Raw genomic sequence first — 22,795 nt, forward strand, 5'->3', positions numbered from 1 at the left:
TTGTGAGAGCGCAGAAAATGAGGCGCAGCTCATTTGCATTTGGACAGAAAACAACCACGTTTGCAGTCAAACGGCGTTTGAGGCCCTGACAGACGGGATAAGGATCGGCGTGTTGTCCACTCGGGTGCTGACTTGGTTTTATGCGAGTCTTTCGCCGGCAGAAATGGAGGTACAGGAACAGAGGCACATGTGAGGCGTTAGCACAGCAGTGGGTGTTCAGCTGGGAGTCAATTTGCTTTATGTAATCCTATTAATATCCCAGCATAATCCTTTTATGGTTAAGCCTCCAGAACATGTTTGGAAGAGACAAAGGGAAATTTAAGTTCATAAAAAAATACATAGTAAAAAAACAACTGTTTTTTTTATCTGAATTTCTTTAGTATGATTTTTAATTTTCTTTTACCTGATTGACGCATTTGTGAGACACCTATCTTATTAGCATGATCAAGATTTTCCACTCCAAGGAAATCTTATTTTAGTGTTTTCAACATGTTTTTGTGGCATTTTTCTGACGATGGTGGGCATAAATAAAGAAAACGATGCGTTTCTGGCTATTTCTCTGTTTAAATCGTTGTGAATCAGGAGCAGACGTATAAATGCTGTAAACGGAAAAAGGGCCACAAACTCCCTTCCCTGAGTTCTGAGGTGTGGTGAAGGGAAGGGGGGCGGATTTGCTTTGTGCCAACAGTCCCATTCACAACTCAGAGGGGAATTTCTGATGAACTACTGCCGCTCTGCAGAAACTTAATGTTTTCTCCCCTGTGGTTCAGTTTTACTCCAGTAGGGGCATCAGAGGGCTTTTCCTACTTACCTAAAAAATGGTTGCTGCCATGAAATTTCAAAAACATTTTTGGCGGGAAATTTTGTCTGCTTATTATTTTTTAAACTGGTGAAAATACCTCATCTATTGTTATTCATTTCTTGAAATGACTACTTGATGCATTGAAAAAAACATAAAATGTGTTGTTAATTGATTTGTTTTAAATAAAGTTACACCACGTCAAAAATGTGTGGATCAAATTTGAGACAGTGGGTAAAAGAGGTTATTTTTTCTACTTCATCACTCATCTCAACATTTTTTCTAAAACTGACATTGTTATGAGAAAAATTGTACTAAATCACTCATCAGATCATAACTGACATTATTTATATCTCACATAAAAAAATGAGACTCTACGTTTTTCTGATGATTTCATTAAATTTAACAAAAAAACAATGTAACTCAACATTATTTGATGTATTGATTTAGTTCAATCCCGATATCACAATTTGTGTTTTGAATGATTATGTCTTAACTACAAAAAAAAAAAATATATATATATATATATATATATATATATATATATATATATATATATATATATATATATATATATATATATATATATATATATATATATATATATATATATATATATATATATATATATATATATTCCAGTAACTTTCCCATTTCATAATTACTGTGCTAATATCTAATATGTTCCTCTCTCTGTCTAAGGTTGTGATCATGAGGGACTACCATCATGAAAACGTGGTGGACATGTACAACAGCTATCTGGTGGGAGACGAGCTGTGGGTGGTCATGGAGTTCCTTGAGGGAGGGGCTCTCACAGACATTGTGACTCACACCAGGTAAACGAACGTTGACTTTCTTTCCTCTGTTTATGGCTGCTTAGGTGCTGTACACGCTATCAAAACTGTGAAGAACGTATAGAAAGGTTGTTGACTCATAAATGTTCTAAGCGTAAAAAATCAACTGGGGATTTGGTGGTTTACTGTCACATTCTTGGATGACCCCTGACCTTTTCAAGACTCCAGGATAACAACACTTGATTGTTGTTGGAAGTAGTGCTGTCATGCAATTAATTTTTAAGGCGCGACTAATTGATTGTGACCTTTAATTAATTAATGTAATTAATCTACTTTTAATTGCAATTTTTTTAACCTAATAATTGCCCTGAAAAGCCTCATTTTGAGGTATTTTCATTGAAATGTGTGACATTGTGGCGCAGTAAAAGATCAAAATACAACTTCAAAATCGGCTTTATGACGTTTTTTTTAATCAGAAAAGACATGTAACCTTTACTTGTACACCACCAAGGGGGATTTTATTTTTTATTTTTAACAATTGAAAAAAAAACCATCAGGTCCATAATGCTCCATAATTTAACACAACAAAAAGTAGGAAATTTTTTCCCAGTTCAATATTCAAAAATTATTGACCATGAACTGTTTTACCTTTTTCCACAATTTATCACAACAAAAAAAGCTGATATGGATTTATCGCCACGGTTCTTCTCACAGACCATAATAAAAATAATTTGTAATATTCAACAACCGGTTGTCTAATATCATGAGGATGTTGCTAATAAAGTTGTTCTGTATTTATTCCTTTCCCTAAAAGTCAGACGAGGCTGAAGTTGGCGTCTGATTTTTTTTAGCATCCACAGTTGTGGGTTAAAATCTGTGAGCCGCTTCCAGCTCTGCTCATCCTCCGTCTTCGTGTTTCACCTGCACATCCGCCAGTTCCATCCATGCGTGATCCATGCGTCTGCATCAGGAGCATCCCTACAGAAAATCCATGTCTGGAAACTTTATCCCAACTTTCCCGTTGTTGAGTTGTGTCTCCAAGCGGCCTTCTCATTGTGTTAAGCTTACCCTGTGCTTGCCGTGTAATTACAGTCATTTGTGTGGCGTGTCAGCGCTAGCGCTGCACGGTGTCGGGCGCTAATAACATGCTTTGGTGAGGCTGAGTGCCGGTGCTGCCGTGAAGGACTTTGAGCAATCTCCCACACAGATGTTTGTGTGTGTGTGTTCACACAAAGAGCTGGTGGGGATCTCAGGAATTTTAAGACAGTGGAAGAAGGGGCGTGTCCTGAACTATTACAGTCACATATTAATTATACTTTAAAAGTTGGTTAATGAGCTGCCATCCATTCTTTTTTTTGCGCATCTAAACATTTGTCTCGATCCGTGTAATTGTGCGTCTATGCTCGGGTCAGAACGACTTCCTTTGATGAGACGATGAGAATCAATTTTTAATCTGCCTTCTGAAACGTTTCGTTTGTGTGATCCTGTGTGCTTTTCTGATCTTCTTGGGTGTAAAAGTGTGAAGAAGAGGAATTTATTTTTCATTTTTAAAAGAATGTTTTACAGGACAGAAAAAATAGAAAGTAAAAAAAACTTTAACGCATGAGAACAAATCAATGTCATAAATACAAACAGATAAGATATGATGTATATGAATGTAAATTTACTCCTTGAACGCACCTCCTAATTAGCAAGCGTGAGCGATGCTACAATAACCAGATGTTCACATTCCGGAAACATGATCAATTATGTTAAAGAAGCAATTGTTGCAGCCCACCAGTCTGAGAAATTGGAGAAATTACAGTCCTTCACTCTGCTATGACAATCATCGACAAATAGAAAAATTTGTTTGTTCATTAATTTTAGCATAAAATGCTTGTAGAAACGTTGAGGCATGGTGGTGGTAGGGTCATTATTAGTTCACCCACGCTCATATTTCAAAAACAAAATTTTTAAATAGTGGAAATCATATTTGAGTCTGTCCTGTGGTCACCATGGACTGCAAGGAGCAAAATGAATTTTGGGATAATGAATGCCCCCCCCCCCCAAAAAAAAAAAAAAAAAAAAAAAAAAAACGAGGCCTAAATCTCTTAAAGGGGTTAAAAATATAAATATGTATTTCAAAATCCGCTAAGGAGCCAAAACAAACGCGCCAGCTGGGATGTCCAAAGGAAGTTTTGAAATCATTATGGGATGGCCGCAAGACCTACTGCATGGCAGCCACTTTGCAGCAAAATGTGAAATTTGGCGATTTTTCACACAATAAAGGAAAAGAAAGCTTTTCTTCACAAAATTTCACACACATGCCGCCACAACTGAAGTTTTGTTGACCTTTGACCTCGGGAAGAAGCTGCCATCTTTTCCTTAAAAATATACCCTTTTGTACTTTCTACAAGTTTAATCTCCACCTTGGGATTTCAGAGCCTCCTGACTCCTCGAGCATCACTGGGAAGCTGCTTGGAGAAAAAAATTTGGTTTCAAAGTTTGTAGATTTTAAACAGCGTTCGAGTGGCGAGCTCGCAAAAGTGGAATTTCCTTGTTGCTCTCACATGTTTCGCCATAAAATTGGGAAAATTTGATACACAAATCTCCGGTTCAAGCTGAACAATATGATATGAGATACGACATAAACATATTAGGAATGTGTTTGTGGTTAATAACAAACTTCCGTTGCCAAGGAGAGCAAAAAACAAAATGGTTGCTATGGAAACAAAGACAACAGAAAAGCTGCCTTTTTTTAAATGAATTTGTCATGTGCAGCTCTGACCAAGGGGGCAGAGGGGGCGAGTGAGGGGCGTGTAGCAGCAGCTGAGCCAGTGAGAATGGGTCAAAAGGGGGCGGGGCTTTAATCAAAATCCCTATTTGAAAAATAAAAAACTTTGGTGCAGCTTAAACGGTCAGAATGAATGAATGAATCTTTATTTCTATGGCACTTTACAACGCCGTGTGGTTAAGAACAAACCTCCCCTTTTTTTTGCTTTTTGCTTTTCATTTTGACGTTCATTCAACCAGGAAGTGTTAAAAGCCCTTCTAAAAAATTACTCTTTAGTTGTTTAGGTCTGACATCACAGAGAAGGAACTTTTGTGCAGTTTTTGCATGTTGGATAGACATGAACACAAAACTATTGTCTTTGCTGTTCTAGTTTATTTAATTCTGCGCAGACATGTTCATAAAGCGGCAGTGCAGTTGGCCAGCTGGGTCTGCATGCAAATGCTCAGTGGAGCCGTGTGAAGCCAGTCAGACGGACTAACTTTTCTCCTCTCGCCATATGGGACCCTCCTGGCTGCTCTGCAGAGTCATTTCAAAATAAAAGCATGTCAGATGGCATTTCTAATAGAAATGTATCAACGCTTCTTTGAAATGAACAAAAAGAAATTTGGAAAGTGTTGCTTCTTCTTATAGATTTGAGGTCTTTATCAGCCTTTTATCAAGGCTTTTGTTCCGTGTTTTCTTCCCGTGTTCAGGATGAACGAGGAGCAGATTGCCACCGTGTGCCTGTCGGTGCTGAGGGCTCTGTCCTACCTGCACACGCAGGGCGTCATCCACCGCGACATCAAGAGCGACTCCATTCTGCTGACCAGCGACGGCCGGGTAGGAGAGTCTCCGTCAGATCTTTATCCGCTAATTAGGTGTCTCTTAACGAGCTGATAAGAGAGGATTCGTGGAAACGTAGTTAGGAGAGATGAGTGTCGTGTGTGGAAGGTCTCACCTGCTCCACGGCTGAAAGCTGTGTTGATCTGCAGATCAAGCTCTCCGACTTTGGCTTCTGCGCCCAAGTTTCCAAAGAAGTGCCCAAGAGGAAGTCTCTGGTGGGCACGCCCTACTGGATGGCGCCAGAGGTCATTTCCAGACTGCCGTATGGCACAGAGGTGGGGGCTCGGTGTTAGCTGGAGGTGGGGGGGGGTTCATGCTTCATTCCAAGCAGTTTGACTGGTTTCTCTGTGTGTTCAGGTGGACATCTGGTCTTTGGGCATCATGGTTATCGAGATGGTGGACGGGGAGCCCCCTTACTTCAATGAGCCCCCTCTGCAGGCCATGAGGAGGATACGGGACAACCTGCCCCCCCGGCTAAAAGAATCACACAAGGTTAGGAATAAGACAAGTGACATTCTTCTCCGTACTGACAGATTTGCTTTAAAATTTGTCATAAACATGAAGAATTTTCTTTTCTCTCTTGATTCCCACATTGCAGAAACCGAATCTTAAGGAAGAAACTGTCTTTTTTTTCTGTCATGCAAGAAAAATAATCTTATTGAGAAAAATCTTCCACGGCAATCTTGGTTTACGAAAACATTTCTCAGTGACCAAAAGACTTATTTTTAATCATTTAAAGAAAATGTTTCATAACGTAAGACGTATTTCTGAAAGGGCCTGTTTGTGAAAGACTTTTATCAAAACTATTTTAGAAGAAAAAACTTAATTTAAAGTACAAAAATACACATTAAAGCACAAAAATCTCTTTTTTACGCTTTGAAGGGTCTATATCCTGCTTTTCGTAAGCCTTTTAGAGTAAACTCTCCATATATATGATGATTTTTCTTTATTATTTTACCCTAAAATGTGTTCGTTTTATCCAAAAAATGTAAGAAGCAGAAATGTTTAGTCCTCTTTCAGTTTCCTTTTATAAGAACTTGTGGTACATTTTTGTTTTTGTGAAAATGAAATGAAATAAAGAAATTGACAAGAAAAGATGCTAACAGCACGTTTTAACCTGCCGGACATCCGTCAGCGTTGCTGCCTTGTTGGTGGTGGTGGATGGTGGTGGTGGGGGGGGGGTCACATTGACATGCAGTTGCTCCACAGCCTGAAGGCTCTCCGTCCGTCCTGCAGGTGTCGTCGGTGCTGCGGTCCTTCCTGGACATGATGCTGGTCAGGGAGCCGTCACAGAGGGCCACCGCCCAGGAACTCCTCCAGCACCCCTTCCTGAAGATGTCCGGCCCCCCCTCTTGCATCGTTCCCCTCATGAGACACTACCGCCATCGCTGACCTAATCCCGCCCACATCCACTCCCCTCTTGGGCGGCTCCGCCCCCATCCAGCCAAATGCCGCAGTGGCTCTCCGCTGTAACCGCCGCGTAGTTTAGCTAGAGGAACAAACATTTACAGATAAAAGGAGGTAAAATTAAGATTTAAAAAGATTCCTTTTTATACCATGAACTGAAAGGGTTTGGTGCCACAGACGCTCACTGAGCGTCCGGCGGGCGAAGGGCAGGGGGGCGGGGGCGGCTGCAGTCTTCTTCCTTTCCCAGATGACGAGTCTTCAGCGAGACTCCTGGTAGCCATCAGCCTTCCAAAGCTTCAGAAAGGTGTGGCGAGCAGCTGAGCGGCTGGTGGAGCCGACCACGCCGTGCCCCCCCAAGGCAGAGCGACGGAGGCGGGGGCAACAATCAGCCTGAACGGAGGGGTTTTTCACTGAGGACCGGCTCCTGCTAAACTGACGAGCTCTCTTCAGTCTTCTCCAAATGTATTTTAGAGGAACTTGTATTTCTGTACAGTTTTGATAATTTGCAGTATTTTATTGTGTCGTAACAATTGTGATATGAGCAGTATTAATAGAGTTTCTGCAGAGATTTTTCATACCGTTTTTAATCCATTTTTTTGCTTAAAATTACGAAATATTCCAAATAAATCCACCTAAACACGAGTGTTGCTAAAAGTAATATATTTATGAACTCATATTTGTAGACAGAACTTCCATTAAATGTTGGAAAAAAAGGGTAAAGTTCAAATTTTGTACAATATTTTAAAGTATTTATTTATTTATTGAAAGGGAAGGTATATTTTTGTTTGTAGTGTGGCCTTTTTTTTCCTTTTCTTCTTCTTCCTTTCGTCTGGGGATTTTTGGTTTAAAGAACGTCGGCTTTTATGTCCTCCAAGCAATACCGCAAACCGGTTTCTAAAATCACACTGTTACCGTTTAAATGTAGCACAGATAAGAGTTTGGCAAAAAAAAAAAAAAAAAACACTTCACTGAACATTTTTGCTTCTTTTATGGCAGCCTCCTTGTGTGTTTTTTTCATGGAGGGGGGTCCTTTCTACTGCGCCGGTCTGTCATCGTCACTGAAACGGAGAACGGTGAAGCCCCGCCCCCCTCTAACCACATCGTTTTGACCCCGTCCCTCACTGTGATCTGTAAATACGACGGTGCGCGTGCGGGAGGAGTGTGTTTGTACAGACCCTGAGAGCAGGTGTGTGTTTGTCGTGAGCTAAACCTCCACCGTGTGTTCAGATCTGAATGAGTTACACTTTAATGTGGTTCTGGCCTGTACACTGAAACTGCATGTTTGTTATCGGTGAATCTGGTTTCAATTAAAAAAAGACGCTAAAGCAGGAAAACATCTTTTTTTTGCTTTAATTGTGTGTTTTATTAGAAGCACTTTACAGAGTTACGTTCAGTCACCTCTTCCTCATATTTTCCGATCCCAGCTGTTTTCTTTTACAACAGTTCTCACCTCATTACACGTTAAAGTCCCACTCCGATGGAAAAAATGTGTTTTTAACACCGAGGTCATTAACTAACAAAATTAGGCTTAAAATTGCATTTTTGTTAATTTCTTTGTTGAAACGAGCAGGTGAAAACGTGCCGTTTCAAAAATAATGTATTTGTGTTGTCGAAAATATGTGGGGCGGGGCCAAAAGTGCCCTGCTCCGCCCCATTCTGATGCACCCACCTGCAGACAAATAGATCCATGAACGTCTCTGTTTTCCTCGTCTGACCTGAAATCTGGATCTAAACTGTAGGGCTGGTTAGCTCCAATGTTGCTCGTCGCACCACCAATATGCGGTTGAGGTTGTGAGGGGCTGTAAGCTAGTGGGAGGGGTGAATTTCTGATGAACTCCTGCAGCTTTGTAGAAACTAGGGAACACATTGAGAATAGATCAAAATATGGTCAGAGGGGGACTTTAAAAGCAAAATCAAGCATCCATGCTGACGTTAAGGATTTCCGTCTCGGACTCCTCTGAGAGTTTTTTTTTTTTTCACTCACAGCAAAAGTCCAGAACTCAGCAAATAAACTGTTTATTTGATTTCAATTGGGAAAAGCGACATTAATCAATGTTTTAGCAGAGTTGGAGCATAAATTAGCACAAAAGCTGAATTACATCTGTTGTCCAAAGGCAGACAGAAACATACAGAGAAACATATTATACATACATGTCATACAGCGTAACCTTGTGCTATCCTATGACCCCCCCCCCTTACAATGACGTGTTCTCCCTACCATGACAAAGGTGGATAAAGGTGGAAAGATTTCATGTAATCCATGGACACCAGTGAAGATCACAAATCATTGAAGAAAAAAGGTTAAGAGCACTGTCTAGTGGGTCTAGATGACCCAACTCCCAACGTTAAAGTGCCTAGGATAGAACAAGGGTTAATCAGCAAACAACAGTAGACATGACCACAAAATATGAACCTTTATAGTAAAGCACTGACCCGTTATCATGGACGGTTCCGACCTCAGAACCTTTTCCTTCCAGAAGGAGTTTGGAGAACTGTCCATGAAGGGGATGGCAGTAGGACGGAGACCCTCGTGAAGACGTTTGAAACCCGTCTCTTGGTGATTGGTGGAAGATTAGGAGGTCCAAATCTGAAGTTTTTGATGGGAAAAAGCTGCGTCCAAATTCAGAAAGTGAAGAACAAAGAAAAAAAACAGATTCAATAGGAAACAGTTTTGGCAAATCAGAAATGTGTTTTTTTTCTATTACAAGAGAAAAAGACTTAAAAACCAAAAACACACCTGAATTGAGCACTAATTAACCCTTGTGCTATCCTAGGCATTTTAACATTGGGAGTGGGGTCATCTAGACCCACTAGACCAGTGTTTTTCAACCTTTTTTGAGCCACGGCACACTTTAACCTTGACAAAAATCCCGCGGCACACCAGCATCCAAAAAAAACAAAAACAACAGAAATTCATGGTCTGTATTGATCGACAGCTTACCCCCCAACCCCCCCCCCCCCCCCCCCGCCCGCCAGCAATCGCACGTGTATTTTTGTGATAATTGTGGCCGGAAAAGCAGGAAGTTGCGGCTGTTTTTTCTAAGAGATGAAATGAAAGTTAAATTAGAAAAATTTAGAAACTGTTTGTTTGTTGTGGTTTCAAGGCGTTTCGCAAGGACAACTCATTGTGCGCTGGGACACTGGCTCTTTAAGCCAATGCATCATGGGAGATGTAGTGTGAAAAGTGCCGAAAACTTGCAGAAAGACTCGCGTCTCTGAGATTTATTGTATTGTCCACTTGTTTCACGGTCTGACACCGGATTCTGTGGAAAGCTACACCGCTAAAGAAGAGTTTTAGCCGGTATTTTTGTTAGAACTGAGCGACTTTATCAGCAGAATTAAGAACAAGGAAGTGAAGACTTTAAGCACTTCTGATTGGTCAGACTGATGACATGTGATTAAGCCTTCAAGAATGATTGGTGGAGACAGTTGAAGGGGCAGGACTTTTCCGCAAACTGTCATAGCTGCAGGTAAATCGCGGTAACGTAATCCTTATCAAAATGTCTTTAATAGAATTAAATAAACACAAAGAAAAAGTAATTTTAAGATCTTTCATATTCCTAACTACTCAGTGTTTTATCAGGGCCTGTTTGGATGAACAAAGAGCTGATATCCTGGAGATGGGAAATGTTTTTAGATCAGTGAATGATTAATGAGGGCAATTTCTCCACGGCACACTTGACCATCTCCCACGGCACACTAGTGTGCCGCGGCACACTGGTTGAAAAACACTGCACTAGACAGAGCTCTGAACCTTTTTTCTTCAATGATTTGTGATCTTCACTGGTGTCCATGGATTACATGAAATCTTTCCACCTTTATCCACCTTTGTCATGGTAGGGAGAACACGTCAATGGAAGGGGGGGGGGGGGGGGTCATCTAAGATAGCACAAGGGTTAAAACAAACAAAAAAACCCAAACTAAGAGAAGTCAATACAAAAAGCAAATCTTACGATCACACACAGAAACTAAAAAGGAATTATAAAAAGGTTAAAAAAATAATAGATTAGCTCAAAAGGAAAATGAGCAGAAGTTATACTTTAACCACATTGACAGAAAACGATTGGCTCTTTAAGAAATTATTTCAGTTTGTAAAAGAACAGAACCCAAAGAAGCAAATAAAGGTTCATTTGAATTTTAAAGCAGTTTACAGGGTTACTTTTAAAATATTCCAAACAAACGTAGCAAAGACAATTGGAGAAGGAAATCAAAAATGTTACATGTTGAGACTTTTAGTGAGCATTTTCAGAGAAAATGAGAAGAAAAAATACATTTTTTGTTTACTAGACCAGTCAACACAAAGATAAGATGACAGTGATTCTGAATTGTCTCTAAATCTCCCATTTTTGATTTTAATATTTGCTGGATTCAATGTGTGTTCTGTATGTAAAAATGCAAATGTGTCTAGCTATGATTAGGAGCAATTAAAATGTTAGGAAGATAACATCCTTTTCTTTGTTTTCCAATCAATTTAGGGATTAATATAGTTTTAAAACATCTAAGCATTTTATTTTTTTGGGTGTTTTTGTCGCTGAAATTGCTTGAAATGAACCGAAATCAAATCTAAATGGTTCTTTTTTTTGGAAAGAAAGTCTAAAAATGGCTCTGCTTCGGGTTTAGTTAACACCACTCTGTCAGCAATAGACCCCAGAATTCCTCTCCTTTATAGAACACGCAACTCTTAATTCATAAGACAAACGCAATTGAGCCTTTGTGTGGTCTGTTCAAAAAATAACACTTCTTTTTCTATGTTTTCTTATCAAATTAATAACCTGAATAGATTTAAAATGTCTATACATTCTGTCACTTATTGTTGTGTTTTTCTATTGTTTTTGTTGATAAAACTACTTGAAATAAACTAAAATCAAATCCAACTTAATTAAATCTGAAATTGTACACTTTTTTGACTTCAACTTAAGATTTACTAAATATTCTACATTGTCTTCTATGAAATATTCTGTCAGCTGAGGTCATCAGAATTAAAGGATATTAAACTCGTTATCCATAAAGCAAAATCAAAAATAGATTTTTCTTGAGCTTTCGTAACAGCATCTGAGCTAACTTCTGACTTTTATTTATATACTGTTAAACTGTGGTTCATAGGAGTGGTGTAGATTTTATTTCATATTTTCTTCATCTCTATTCTCTCTGCAGCCGCTAAATGTGAGGAAATAACTGGATAAATGGGCTTAGATGGTGATGACATGTTCATGATGCCAAAGCAGCTCTAAGAGGACAAAAAAATGCTGTTTTTTTTCTCAGTTCACTCCTTCAAATTGTGTTTTCTTTGAGTTCCAGCACAAAAATCAATACTTCATCTTCGCCTTTGTGTCTCGTCTGGCGGAACGATCAGTCACCTGCTCCCAATCTGAACACGTCGAGCATCAACTTGGATATTTTTTTTTACTCCATCTGAGTTTCTCACAAATTGAAGAAGAATTTTCAGCCTTAAAAACATGAATTATATTCTGTGGTAATGAAGGGAAATGCAAGAGTTCTCCAGCAATTTATTTCAGACAGGACAGAATAGTGCACACGGTTGCATCAACAAAGGTTTATGCATAGACTTTCAATAATCTCTCTGCATAAATGCAATAATCTTCTGTTCAGTATCTGCTGTTTTTAGTTTTTTCTTCCTTTGATATGTTCCACGCATTGGTTTGTAGCAAAGTTCTGCTGAAGTGAAAGCAAAATAACCCCAAAGAAAGAGAAAAACACACACTGTTCACTACACTGTCAACACTATGGCTGCATTCAAAGTGACAAAACATGGAGATGAAGCAGAAGACATGGGTTAGGAACAGAAAGGATGGTGAACGCAGAAGCTGGAATGTCTTCTTTTTCTGTTTTTCTCTGATCTAATTGTGCGGTCAGTTTGTGCGTCCCCAGCTGTCCCGTTGAGTCGAGCTTCGACGGCCGGAAAGCTCCAGATGGACAGTTCGGTGTTGGCCGCTCTCGGATCGAGGACTCGGTCCAGAGCTGGAACAAAAGTCCTCTGAGGTGTCGGAGGTCGGGGGGGGGGGGGGGGGGGGGGGGGGTGCTCTGAGGAAATGTCTGCGGTCGTGATGGCTTTGGGAGGGGGGGCTGGGTGGCTGCGGCACTACATGTTCTTGTACATGGAGCGGTCTCTGGGGAGCTGGGGCTGATTGGCTGTCAGCTTGAGGTGGAAGTGGTAGATGGTGAGTGTGATGATGATTATCAGACCTAAAATGAGGCCCAGGATGAGGGGGAGGGTCTCCTCCAGGCGCTCCCGCTGGTCCATGATGCACTTGTAGGCTGTAAGAAGACGAATCCCAGTTTGATACACAACAGTAGCGTATAGATGTGTAGGTGTGTGTGTGTGGTTGTATTGTGGAGCTGCACTTTTTAAGTCATCAGTTCTCCAAAACTAGAATCAGAGGTGAAGATGCTCTCTTACGTTCGCCGAACATGAAGTCAGAGGCCATGTCGAAGGGCTGAAGCTGGATGTCGTACATGGAGACGGAGATGCCCTTCTGGTGGTCGCTGGAGATGAGGGTGAAGGACTGCTGGGCCGCACAGACGTAGGAGCGGCCTGCAGGGGTCACCAGGGCCGACAGACGGTGAGTGCTGGCTGTGTGCTTCCCAGCTGGAGAAGAAAAGGAGCGATGGGGAGCAGAAAGACGCATGAGGTCGGTTTACGGAGGACCTTAAAGGACCATAGATGCTCCTTTTTTGAAGACTAAATTCGGGAAATTTCACAAAAAAATGAAATGCTTTCTAAATTATGAGATGTGTAGCACACATTTGCATGAATTATTCCAAAATGGATGAGCCCATGCGGGTGAAATCCACAAATCCGTGCCAGTTATCTAATTCCAGTGCTGTCAGATGAATGCGCGCAAGCTGCGATCAAAGCGGAGGGGGTGGAATAAATGTGCTGAGTATCTGCCGGCACGCACGGAGGCGCGCGCCCGCGCGCACTCACGGTTGTAAGCGTTGATGAAATGCGACGTCTCGGAGGTGTCATAGACGAACTGGACTTTGCTGATCTTCCACACCTCCGTGCCTTTGTCCCGGAACTCCTGCAAAGCACGTGCGCAACCGGAAAGTTCAGCAGAAATTGGAACTCATTTCAAGAACAACCTGAACCTTTTTTTTTTTTTGGTATTTCTCCAACCACAATGGGAAATTTGGCGCAATATTGCGCTTTCTTCGCTCACCTTGGAGAAGTAAATGCGCAGAAGGTACGCGCCGTTCTTCCAAGAAATGTGGATCTCTGACTCCGTGGCCCCACATTTCCCCTCGATATCTGCGCTGCGGGGCAAAGTGAAATACGCCTGCTCTGTGATCAGCTGAGAAAAGCAAAAAGTGACAAAAACTCAGGGAGGGGGGTCACGCAAAAAACTTCATCAAAAGAACATAAGGGGGGGGGGGGGTATTATTAGGAAAACAGTTGGACATCATTCAGGAGGGTCGAACATCAAAGTTATAGTGTCAGAAAAGTACCCCCCCCCCCTATTATTTTGGGAATCAAACTAATTTAAATAATAAAAACAGTTTTTTTAATCGTTTAGATGTGATTGTGCATAAATGTTCCTAGATTTGATGGATGCTGTTGGGTGACAGATTTTCGTGGCATTTAAAGACATTTTTTTTCAGATGATGAGTCACGAAAGGAGTCACGTTTATTTCCCGTCGTTGTCTCCTCGTTTCGGGGATTCCTTACGTCTATCCCGTTGAGCGCGAGCACGTCATATGGCACCAGGATTTTGACGGCGAACTCCACCATCAGGCAGGTCGTGCTGTTCTCCCGCACGGCGAAGATGGCTCTGTCGGGGTTCTCGGAGAGCCCGGACAGGTTCTCTCCCTCCTGCTCCGCCAGCACCACGGACAGCGCCAGCACACCTATCCAAAAAAAACAAAAAAAAAAAAAACATCAGTAGGGATGAGGAGTTCATGCAGCTCTCCGCGCATCACGTGAAATTGTGCGTGATCAGCAAAAAAGAACGGATCAAAGTTGCGTTTGGGTTTCGGGAACAAACTAAGAATCCGGATGAACGCATCGCGGATGCTGCAGCATCAGGGGAACAACAGCCAGTCCCTGAATGCGTGACAGCACCGCAGAAAGTGACAAACTGCGGTGCTGATCGAACTTTTTCAACCATTTAGTTGGGGGGGACGGGGTAGACTAGAAAAACACGCACAAGAAGGGTGAAGGCGCGCCGTGGGTACGTGAATGTAAAGGCACTGCAGTGGGGAGTCACGACAACTGGACACGCACGCTCACGCACTCACCCTCTTACCCAGCAGCAGAAGTCGGGTGCTCTCCGTGGTGCTGAAAACGCGGCGTCCCATCGCTTCCAGCTTCCCCGGCGCTGGGAGGTCAAAAAGGGGGTCTGAGTGACCGGGAACCCTGAACCAAACCCGCGAAAAGAGAAGAGAGGAAGGCTCGCGGGAAAGGGAGGTGGTGAGGAAAAAATCTGGAGGGGGGAGGGTGGAGAGAGAGAGAGAAAGGAGCAGCCGTGCCTCTATTAGGCGAGGAAAAGTCACGCACAGACCATCGCGAATGCAGCACAAAAGGAAAAAATAGATGTGCTGCAGAACCCTTTCGGTACCGAGAAAGGACCCCTTCCCCGCCCATACCCATTTAAGGAGGAACGCTTTTGACTCAATGATCTGCCTACTTTTCTACCACAAAATAAGTTGTTAAACTGCAGATTTCCTGAAGTAGATGACCTCAAATACAGTTTTTTTCTCCTCTTCCGCTTGACCACAGCTGCAGGTTTGACTGAACCATCTGGAGGGAGACACCGACCCCCCTCCCGCCTCATCCTCCGGTTCGGTGGGGTTTCAAATGTTGGTTCTGTAAATATGATGAATTGGTTAGTGAATTTTGTGAAATAATCATTTTCGGGTTTTGTGAAATTGGTAAAATGTATGTTTTTTTTGCTGATGGACCCCAGTAAGACTAGCGACCACTCTGTGGAAGCTAAAGAGGTTACAAATAAACAAAAACAAATAAACATCAAAAACCGCTGATGAGCATTTACAAAATCAACAATAAATCTAAAAAAAATCACATGATCGCCACACGCATGCGTCACACCCAGATTTTATTCGCTGTTAGAAACAACACAACAGTAATCTTAATGTGAAAAGACTCATAACAGATGCAGCCTTCCACGAACTCTCCTCCCACTCCAGAGGGAGTGGTGACGTTTGCGCATAGACAACCTCTGAAAAAGTTGCTTTCGTCTCGTGTCCAGAGTTGGCGCTTTTACGCACTCCGTTGGGTCTTTTTCCGGTTCAAGCAGGAGATATTTTCAATGTAGGCTACATTAAAGTGAGACACGGACTAATCCGGGATGTCAAAGCGTAACAGGAAACCACGAGCCAAGGTAGAATAAGTCAGTTGGGTTTTACGCACGAGTCTTTGTGGATTTTACTGATCCGCTTTTCTGATCTGAAAGTCAAACTCGCACTTGACGGAGCTGATGCTGTCAATGCTGGGTTTGCTGTCCACCTGTGGATGTCTCCTGTCTTGGGGAAACGTTTCCGATCGTGGGATCCGACCTGATGTCACCACTGGATCCTTTTCCAAATCTTCTGCGACCTTTTTAATCTCCGGGGATGTGAATCTGCGAAGCAGTCTGTTCCTGAACGCCGACAAAGACGAGGCTGCGGAGGAGGCCGGCAGCGAGGTGACCTGAAGAGGTGGAGCCACACCGGTCGAGCCTTCGCGCCTCCTTAACGTCCTGAGTTTGCGCGCGGGCATCAGGCCACGCTCCGGTGGTGCCGGGCTCAACATGCTTGTCGGCAGGCTGCATCTTTTCCTGTAATAGCTCTCGTTGAATCTTTTCAACCCGAAATCTAAAGTTTTCTCCGACGATGTTTCGGTCACACCCTTTCGGGCGGTGATGATGGGCGTGAAAGCGTCCAGGGCAGACGGCGCGCCGGGTTGGAGGTTGTTATTTGTGGCTTGCGGGGGAAAAAGCAAACTCTTTTTTTGATCCTCAAGGCTGCGTTTGAGTGGGGGTAAGAGGTGGTCAGCGGGAGAGTTAAGATTCTCCGCTTTTTTTGGCTGCTCAAAGTTTGCGTACTTGTTAAGAGTCCGCGGCGGGGGCGCGGGGTCGCGCACCCCAGAGAAAACTACCTCCTGTTTACGAGACGAAAATGGCTCGATTTGAAACTCCTCGATGGAGTCCATGGACGGCATTCGAGTCATTTTTATCCGGTGTTTCGTTTGCCGGTTGTAACTCTTTTGAAGTGCGTCCTTGCGCGTTTGGAGAACTTCCAGTCTGCTCGTGACTTCTCCAACTTTCTTGTGAAAATCTAGTATCTCCGGACCAGGACTTGGCGGCGGCTGTTCCCGCGCGTCCTCTGTGCTCTTCCAGCTCTTCTTGGAGCCGCCGGTGAGCGCGCAAACGCAGTCTCTGTGGCCGAGGAACTTTGCCACCTCGACGGCGGAGTTCCCAGCTTTGTTGATCCGGTCTATCTGCAGCCCCAGTCGTTTGAAAGCTCTCACCAGATACTCAACGACGGGATAGTGACCCGCCGCCGCGGCGTACATCAGCGCGCTGTTCCCCCAGACGTCCGCGAGGTCCGGATCCGCGTTGTTGCGCACCAGGATCTTCACCGCGTCCAAGTAGCCCTTCTCGCAGGCGTAGCTGAGGGCAGTGCGGCCTGCGCCGTCCTGGCTGTTGACACTGGCCCCTCTTTGCAGCAGGAGCTCCATAAACTTACACCGTGTCTGCTCTGGTAACAAAACGGACGAGATGAGGGGCGTCTGCGCGTCATCCGTTTTGGAGTCCACGATTTCTCCATCCAGCGCATCCAGAACAAACCTGGCCAGGTGGACTTTATCCTTGGACATCGCATCCAGGAAGATCATTGTCCCCGTTTGACCATCTGCTTTATCCTTAAGCATATTTCTTATTCGTTTTTTTTTTTGTACTAAAGAAAACGCTCCATAGTTGTTAGTCAGAGCTGCTGTTCCCGCCAGGAGCGCAAACAAATCGCGCCTTTTCTGTTATATAGGCGAGCATAAAGGGAGATGAAAGGTTGCCGGGGAGCGCACACATAATCAGGATGCTTTGTTCTTCTTTCTAATGGAAATACTTCATTTAGAATGACAATAAAGAGCCGCGTGGTCGCTGCTGAAGAGCCATTCTGGAGTCTACATAGAGAATGCACTTGTTGAATGTGATGATGCAGCTGTTTTTAAAGCATGAAATGCGTTGGCGGCGCACACAAAAGTCATGCTGACCAAAAAAAAAAACATGTTTCCCTCACATTTTTTGCAATAAAGATAAACGTTTTTAAAACATGTATTTGTTTTCAACAGGAAATCCACACAAAGAGCCACACGTATCATTTTACACCTGGATTTATTGATACACAGACTATAAAACAGTATTAAAGGAGCTGGATTACAACAGTATTTTCATTGCTATAAGTCCAACAGTACAATATAAATACAAAAAACACACACAATGTCTGCTGATGAACTACAATTCAAATAGAAAACAAAGAGGAGATACAGTAGAAACCAGGAAATGAAATCAGTGATGTTGCTCTGCAAAAATAATCTGCTTTTTCGACAAACTCCAGCTAACATTTAATCACAGAAACATTCAACTAGTGCAAAAAAGCCTCTAACATAACCTTAAACTATGCATCATCTAATATATTAAATATAATATATATATAAATTTATATATTCCTTCATACAAATAACCCCTTTTGGCATTTTTATCCTCCATAAAATAGTTTAACCTTCTAACAGATACAGAGTGGCACACCTGAAAGCCATTGGAATAAACTTTAAAAGCACTTGAACTCGTTTACCTCAGATATGTGGTGAAAGCTTTAGGTTGTGTTGTGTGGTGCTTCTGCAAGCGGGACAAGAAAACAAACAAAAAAGGAGCAAACAAGTCAAACTTCTCCCCCCCAAAAGACCCACCTCATCCCAGAGCCCCCCAATGACCAAAAACTGCAGGAAAAAACAAAAATCTCGCCTGCTTACATTCCAGTAGAGTATGTACAATAAAACCTGCGGTCTACCCGTCACTTGGATTCAATTATAATTAAGAAAAGGTTAGAAAAGCTCTTACAAGTGCTGTCGTCTCCATTTTTAGACGTTTTCATTTTATCTTGAATTATTTTGGCTCAATCATCCGGATTTTGCGCCTTTCTGTTACAGATCTGCTTTAATTACAGGGATGGATCTCTCCTGCTCCAAAGGGAAGAAGGAAACAATGAGGATTACAAGCTGAGGTGGTTAAAGTGCAGTGAAGAGTCTAATAAAGGAGCCACAAAGCGGATAAGACGGGCTGGACGTCTGTTAGACCACCAAAGGTGGGTTTGATCAGAGTAGCGTAGATTAGGAGATCTGAGTGCAAAAAGAGAAGTTTAAAGGCGTCAGACAGTCAGTTTTTGGTAACAACTTCAGATAATTTACCCGTTTCTAAATGGATTAACACATCATCAATCTGATTCCTGCAAACTGGGACTTTTTTCAGGATTCAAGTGCAAAAGTTTCCATTTATCACCTCTAAAGAATTTTCAAAATCTTAGTCTTGTAGTGATCTAATTAAAAAAAAAAAGGTGGCCGGGGGGGATTCACCACTATCACACAGTAAATCAAACTTTCTTCTTTAAATACATTCATAATGAAAAACAAACAAACAAACAAAAACGACCAGAGAACCTACAGTAGTGCTACATTTTCCACATCTTTTTCTGACAAACTATCACATAGAAAAGTGCTCAGGACAGGAGTGTTGTGTACAGTGTTATCGCTCCACGTTTATTCCGTTTGTGCAGAAAATACAGATATTTTATACACCCTCTTTGCTCTCCTGGACCGATTCTGTGCAGGGTTCCAAAAATCTACCAAAACAGAAGCTGTTTTTTTTTTTTGACTAACGGTGCAGTCTGGTGAAGGAGTTTACCTCAACGTTTCCTGTCTCCATGAGTGGTTAACCCCTCTAGCGTTAAGCAGCAATGGCTCAGTGGCAAAAAAGTTTGGTTTTATGAGGAAATGAAAGAGCAGCAAAGGTGACTTGTAAGCAGAAGGAAAAAAAATAAATAAAAAAAGGACAAAGTGGGTGTTATTTTCAGATGATTTCCTCTCTGGACTCTTCAGAGGGCGTCCTGGGGGGGAAAGCGCCTCTGTAACCTGCGCGAGCGTGTCGGAGAGTGTTGGTGTGTGCGCTGGTGTCTCAGTCGCTCACACCACCGTGGCAGGTCTGCGGTCCATCTCCTCCTCTAACTTCATCATCTGCTGGATGTCCTTGGCCTTTTCAGGAAATACAGAAAAGCCAGACGATCAATCAGACGCCAAAGAAACGTGACACAAATGTCCAAGTCTGATCCCTCCGCCTGCAGCGTTCCCATTCTTTCAACGCTGCCTCGCTCAGCAGATTACCGGGGGGGGGGGGGGTAAAAACCCCAAAACAAAGTGTGCTGATTTAGACATGATAGTTGTAGGGGTTTCATGCCATCAAAGCCAGCAGCTGTGATCTACAGAGTGCAGCGGTTTGCTGTTTTTGCTTAGTAACGGTGGTGAGTCATAATGATAGATGACTCCAGCTTCTGGTTGGCATGCTGCACACTCCCCAGGGCTGCAGACTGCATCCAGAGGAAATGAAGAATCACTTCTACCTTCCAGCCTCGTCGTTATCTTTTCTCTGCTTTTACTCAATTATGAGTCATTTCAGAGCAGGCGCTATTTAAATAAAGAGAAGTCAGCAAAAAAGGAGACGTGACGGGAAACATGACAGAGATGGAGATGGAGATGCCTACCTTTACCCTGTTTGTTTGCATGATGTGATTTCAAAAGCTGTGTTGGAAAAAGCAAATCATATTAAAAGGAAGTAAAGTGAGCATACATGTAAGACATGTACAGGCGCTGTGACAAATGGCAAAAATAAAGGCAAACATAGATCTGAGCCACATGTTTTTTTTTTCTTTCTGCATACCTGCTCATTGAACTTCTCCAGTTTCTCCAACTGCTCTCTCTGGTTTTTCTCCAGCTGCTCCATCTCCTTCTGATGCTTCATCGCAAGCTGCAGAAACACGGACACACGTCCAGTTAGCTAATCAAAGAAGAGCTGCCATCATTTTAGGCCTAATACTATGGGATGCATTTAAATACACGTTTAAATCGGAGTTTTCTGGAAGATGAATTTGCAACAGTTACTCCCAGACAACAGTCTAAGATAATCTCATTTGGATTTTCTTGTGAAACTTGAACCCCTGGATGAAGCAAACATGGTTTTTGCTGTCTCAGCATTTTCTCTGTGAAACCTGTTTGCTGCGTAGCCACTTATTGAGATTCTTGAAAGTACAGAGTTTGCAGGAAATAACACAATTTCTTCTTATATCTAATTGTGTTATCAAGCTGCAGTGGATGCAGTTTATGGTTTTTTATAGCAAAACTGTGGCTGTGAAAGTTCTGGCTTATTTCATCAAACAAATGCAAAAAACTCTGTATAAACACATTTAAACATAAATAAATATACAGTCAATCTGTATTTGAGACAAATCTGTTCTGTAAAAGATTTAAGCTGGCCAGGAGTCTGCTGAAAAAACTAACAAACAAAAAAAACACAGTTTGTCACACACGTCTGTAACAAACGCTGAGCAGAAACAGATGATTAAACTCAGTTTTTTACCTCTCCTAGACGGTCGGGTTGTATCCGAATTCCTTCACTACTCACTAAATAGTGTGTTCGCCATGTTGTAGGGCCGTCCGAATCTACAAGTCCAAAATCAAGTGCCTAGAAATTTCCCAGAAGTCTCTGCGATAAACCAGTATGCATCGATGCTCACTTTTGACCTTACAGTTACTTTTGAAAATTAAATAAATATTTGACTTTAACCAGAGAGCCACAAGGAGCTGCAGGTAGCAGAGCGCTGGGTTAGCCGGAGAGCCACGAGAGACAACAAATGAAAGCATTCTGAAAACATACTCCTAAAAACTGGTTGTTGTGATTTGGGTTTTCTCCGTGGCGGCCGTGGTGCAGCGGTAGGGCGGTCGTCCCATGATCGTAAGGTTGCAGGTTCGATTCCCGCCTTGCACGCCCATGAGTCGAAGTGTCCTTGGGCAAGACACTGAACCCCACCTTGCCTCTGGTGGTAGGCGGGCGCCTGTGTTTGGCAGCGGAGCGACCACCAGTGTGAGACTGTGTGTGTGAATGTGTGTGTGACTGGGTGAATGGGTCTGTGACTGTAAAGCGCTTTGTCCTTGTAGGAAGAAAGGCGCTATATAAGTATACGCCATTACCACGAGAGACAAAAAATGAAAGCATTCTGAAAACATACTCCTAAAAACTGGTTGTTGTGATTTGGGTTTTCTCAGAGTTGTTGAGACGTGGTCATTGTGGGCTTCAGCGTTCTGCAGAACCTACCCGTTTCCTCTCATCCAGGAATTTCTTGGTGTTGCTGCTGTTTAACTCCCGGACTCTCCTAAATGACAAAAGCAATTTTTGTTCATGCAGGTTCCTCCATCCGTGAAGATGGACACCGCCCGGTAGATCACCTTTCCCGCTCCGCCTTGTTCTTTATGGTCTTGTCCTGGTTGATGGCTTTGCTGTTTTCCATGGAGACTTTGGCCTGGTTGGCTCGCATCTCTTTACTCTGCCTACGATCAACAAAACGCCGTTAGCCGTCTGACCTTCGGCCGTCACGGGTCACTGGGGGGGCCTCACCTCTCGTGGATGAGTTTCAGCTGCGACGTCTGCTGCTCCTGGTTGTTGTTCAGCAGCTTCTTGAGGACCTCACACTGCTGCATGACGTGACCGTCCTTCATCTCCTGCTCCTTGTTGCTGTGGCCGCTGATCAGCTCGGACCACTCCTTAGTGTGCTGGGCGGTGATTTCCTTCACCTGCGCAGTAGCGCCAAAAACCACTTTAGATCAGAAATCCACAGCAGTCGTGATGTCATCAAAGCGCTTTCTTGATACCTTTGCTTTATGCTCTGTAACAAGCGTTTGGATCTTGTCTTCTGTCTCCTTCTTCAACTCCTGGCAGTTATTCTCACTGGAAATGACACACGTTTGTTAGAAGAAGACAACCTCAGAGGAAGAAAAACTCCAGATATGATTATTATTTTTAGTAAAAACTAAGCTTCCTGCATCTCACTCTTTTATCATTATATTATACAACCATTGTTAAGTGAATCATACAGTTTTCTGAGACCATATCTCATTAGCATGACCCAAACTTTCCTTATAAA

At 42.7% G+C, this 22,795-nt stretch overlaps 3 protein-coding genes across 10 annotated transcripts in view; 1 reads left to right on the forward strand and 2 right to left on the reverse strand.

The window, feature by feature from the left end:
• pak5 (p21 (RAC1) activated kinase 5) overlaps positions 1 to 7,933 on the forward strand; it is a 61,283-nt gene extending 53,350 nt beyond the window's left edge. For all 6 annotated transcript variants that reach the window (XM_023953077.1, XM_023953076.1, XM_011491419.3 and 3 more), the window contains 5 exons: positions 1,502 to 1,635; positions 5,059 to 5,185; positions 5,338 to 5,463; positions 5,546 to 5,680; positions 6,425 to 7,933. In XM_023953077.1, coding sequence (XP_023808845.1) covers positions 1,502 to 1,635; positions 5,059 to 5,185; positions 5,338 to 5,463; positions 5,546 to 5,680; positions 6,425 to 6,580 — 678 coding nt within the window. In that variant the 3' untranslated portion in view covers positions 6,581 to 7,933. The remainder of the gene's footprint in view (positions 1 to 1,501; positions 1,636 to 5,058; positions 5,186 to 5,337; positions 5,464 to 5,545; positions 5,681 to 6,424) is intronic.
• A 4,152-nt stretch (positions 7,934 to 12,085) lies between these two features.
• On the reverse strand, positions 12,086 to 15,176 carry lamp5 (lysosomal associated membrane protein family member 5). The gene is made up of 6 exons (XM_023952849.1): positions 14,860 to 15,176; positions 14,283 to 14,461; positions 13,777 to 13,908; positions 13,542 to 13,638; positions 13,014 to 13,202; positions 12,086 to 12,871 (listed from the first exon to the last, which is right to left on the reverse strand). The coding sequence occupies exons 1-6, from the start codon at positions 14,909 to 14,911 to the stop codon at positions 12,696 to 12,698; spliced, it is 825 nt and encodes a 274-aa protein (XP_023808617.1). The 5' UTR covers positions 14,912 to 15,176; the 3' UTR covers positions 12,086 to 12,695.
• Positions 15,177 to 17,926: 2,750 nt separating this feature from the next.
• Positions 17,927 to 22,795, reverse strand: part of plcb4 (phospholipase C beta 4) — a 69,813-nt gene continuing 64,944 nt past the window's right edge. For 2 of the 3 annotated variants that reach the window (XM_004083333.4, XM_020714423.2), the window contains 7 exons: positions 22,524 to 22,599; positions 22,270 to 22,445; positions 22,101 to 22,202; positions 21,970 to 22,027; positions 20,539 to 20,625; positions 20,363 to 20,399; positions 17,927 to 19,856 (listed from right to left, as the gene is read on the reverse strand). In XM_004083333.4, the coding sequence (XP_004083381.1) occupies positions 19,780 to 19,856; positions 20,363 to 20,399; positions 20,539 to 20,625; positions 21,970 to 22,027; positions 22,101 to 22,202; positions 22,270 to 22,445; positions 22,524 to 22,599 (613 nt within the window). In that variant the 3' untranslated portion in view covers positions 17,927 to 19,779. The remainder of the gene's footprint in view (positions 19,857 to 20,362; positions 20,400 to 20,538; positions 20,626 to 21,969; positions 22,028 to 22,100; positions 22,203 to 22,269; positions 22,446 to 22,523; positions 22,600 to 22,795) is intronic. The other variant, XM_011491427.3, reaches the window with a different exon arrangement.

The sequence above is a fragment of the Oryzias latipes genome, chromosome 24 (assembly GCF_002234675.1).
Source record: "Oryzias latipes chromosome 24, ASM223467v1".
Lineage (NCBI taxonomy): Eukaryota > Metazoa > Chordata > Actinopteri > Beloniformes > Adrianichthyidae > Oryzias > Oryzias latipes.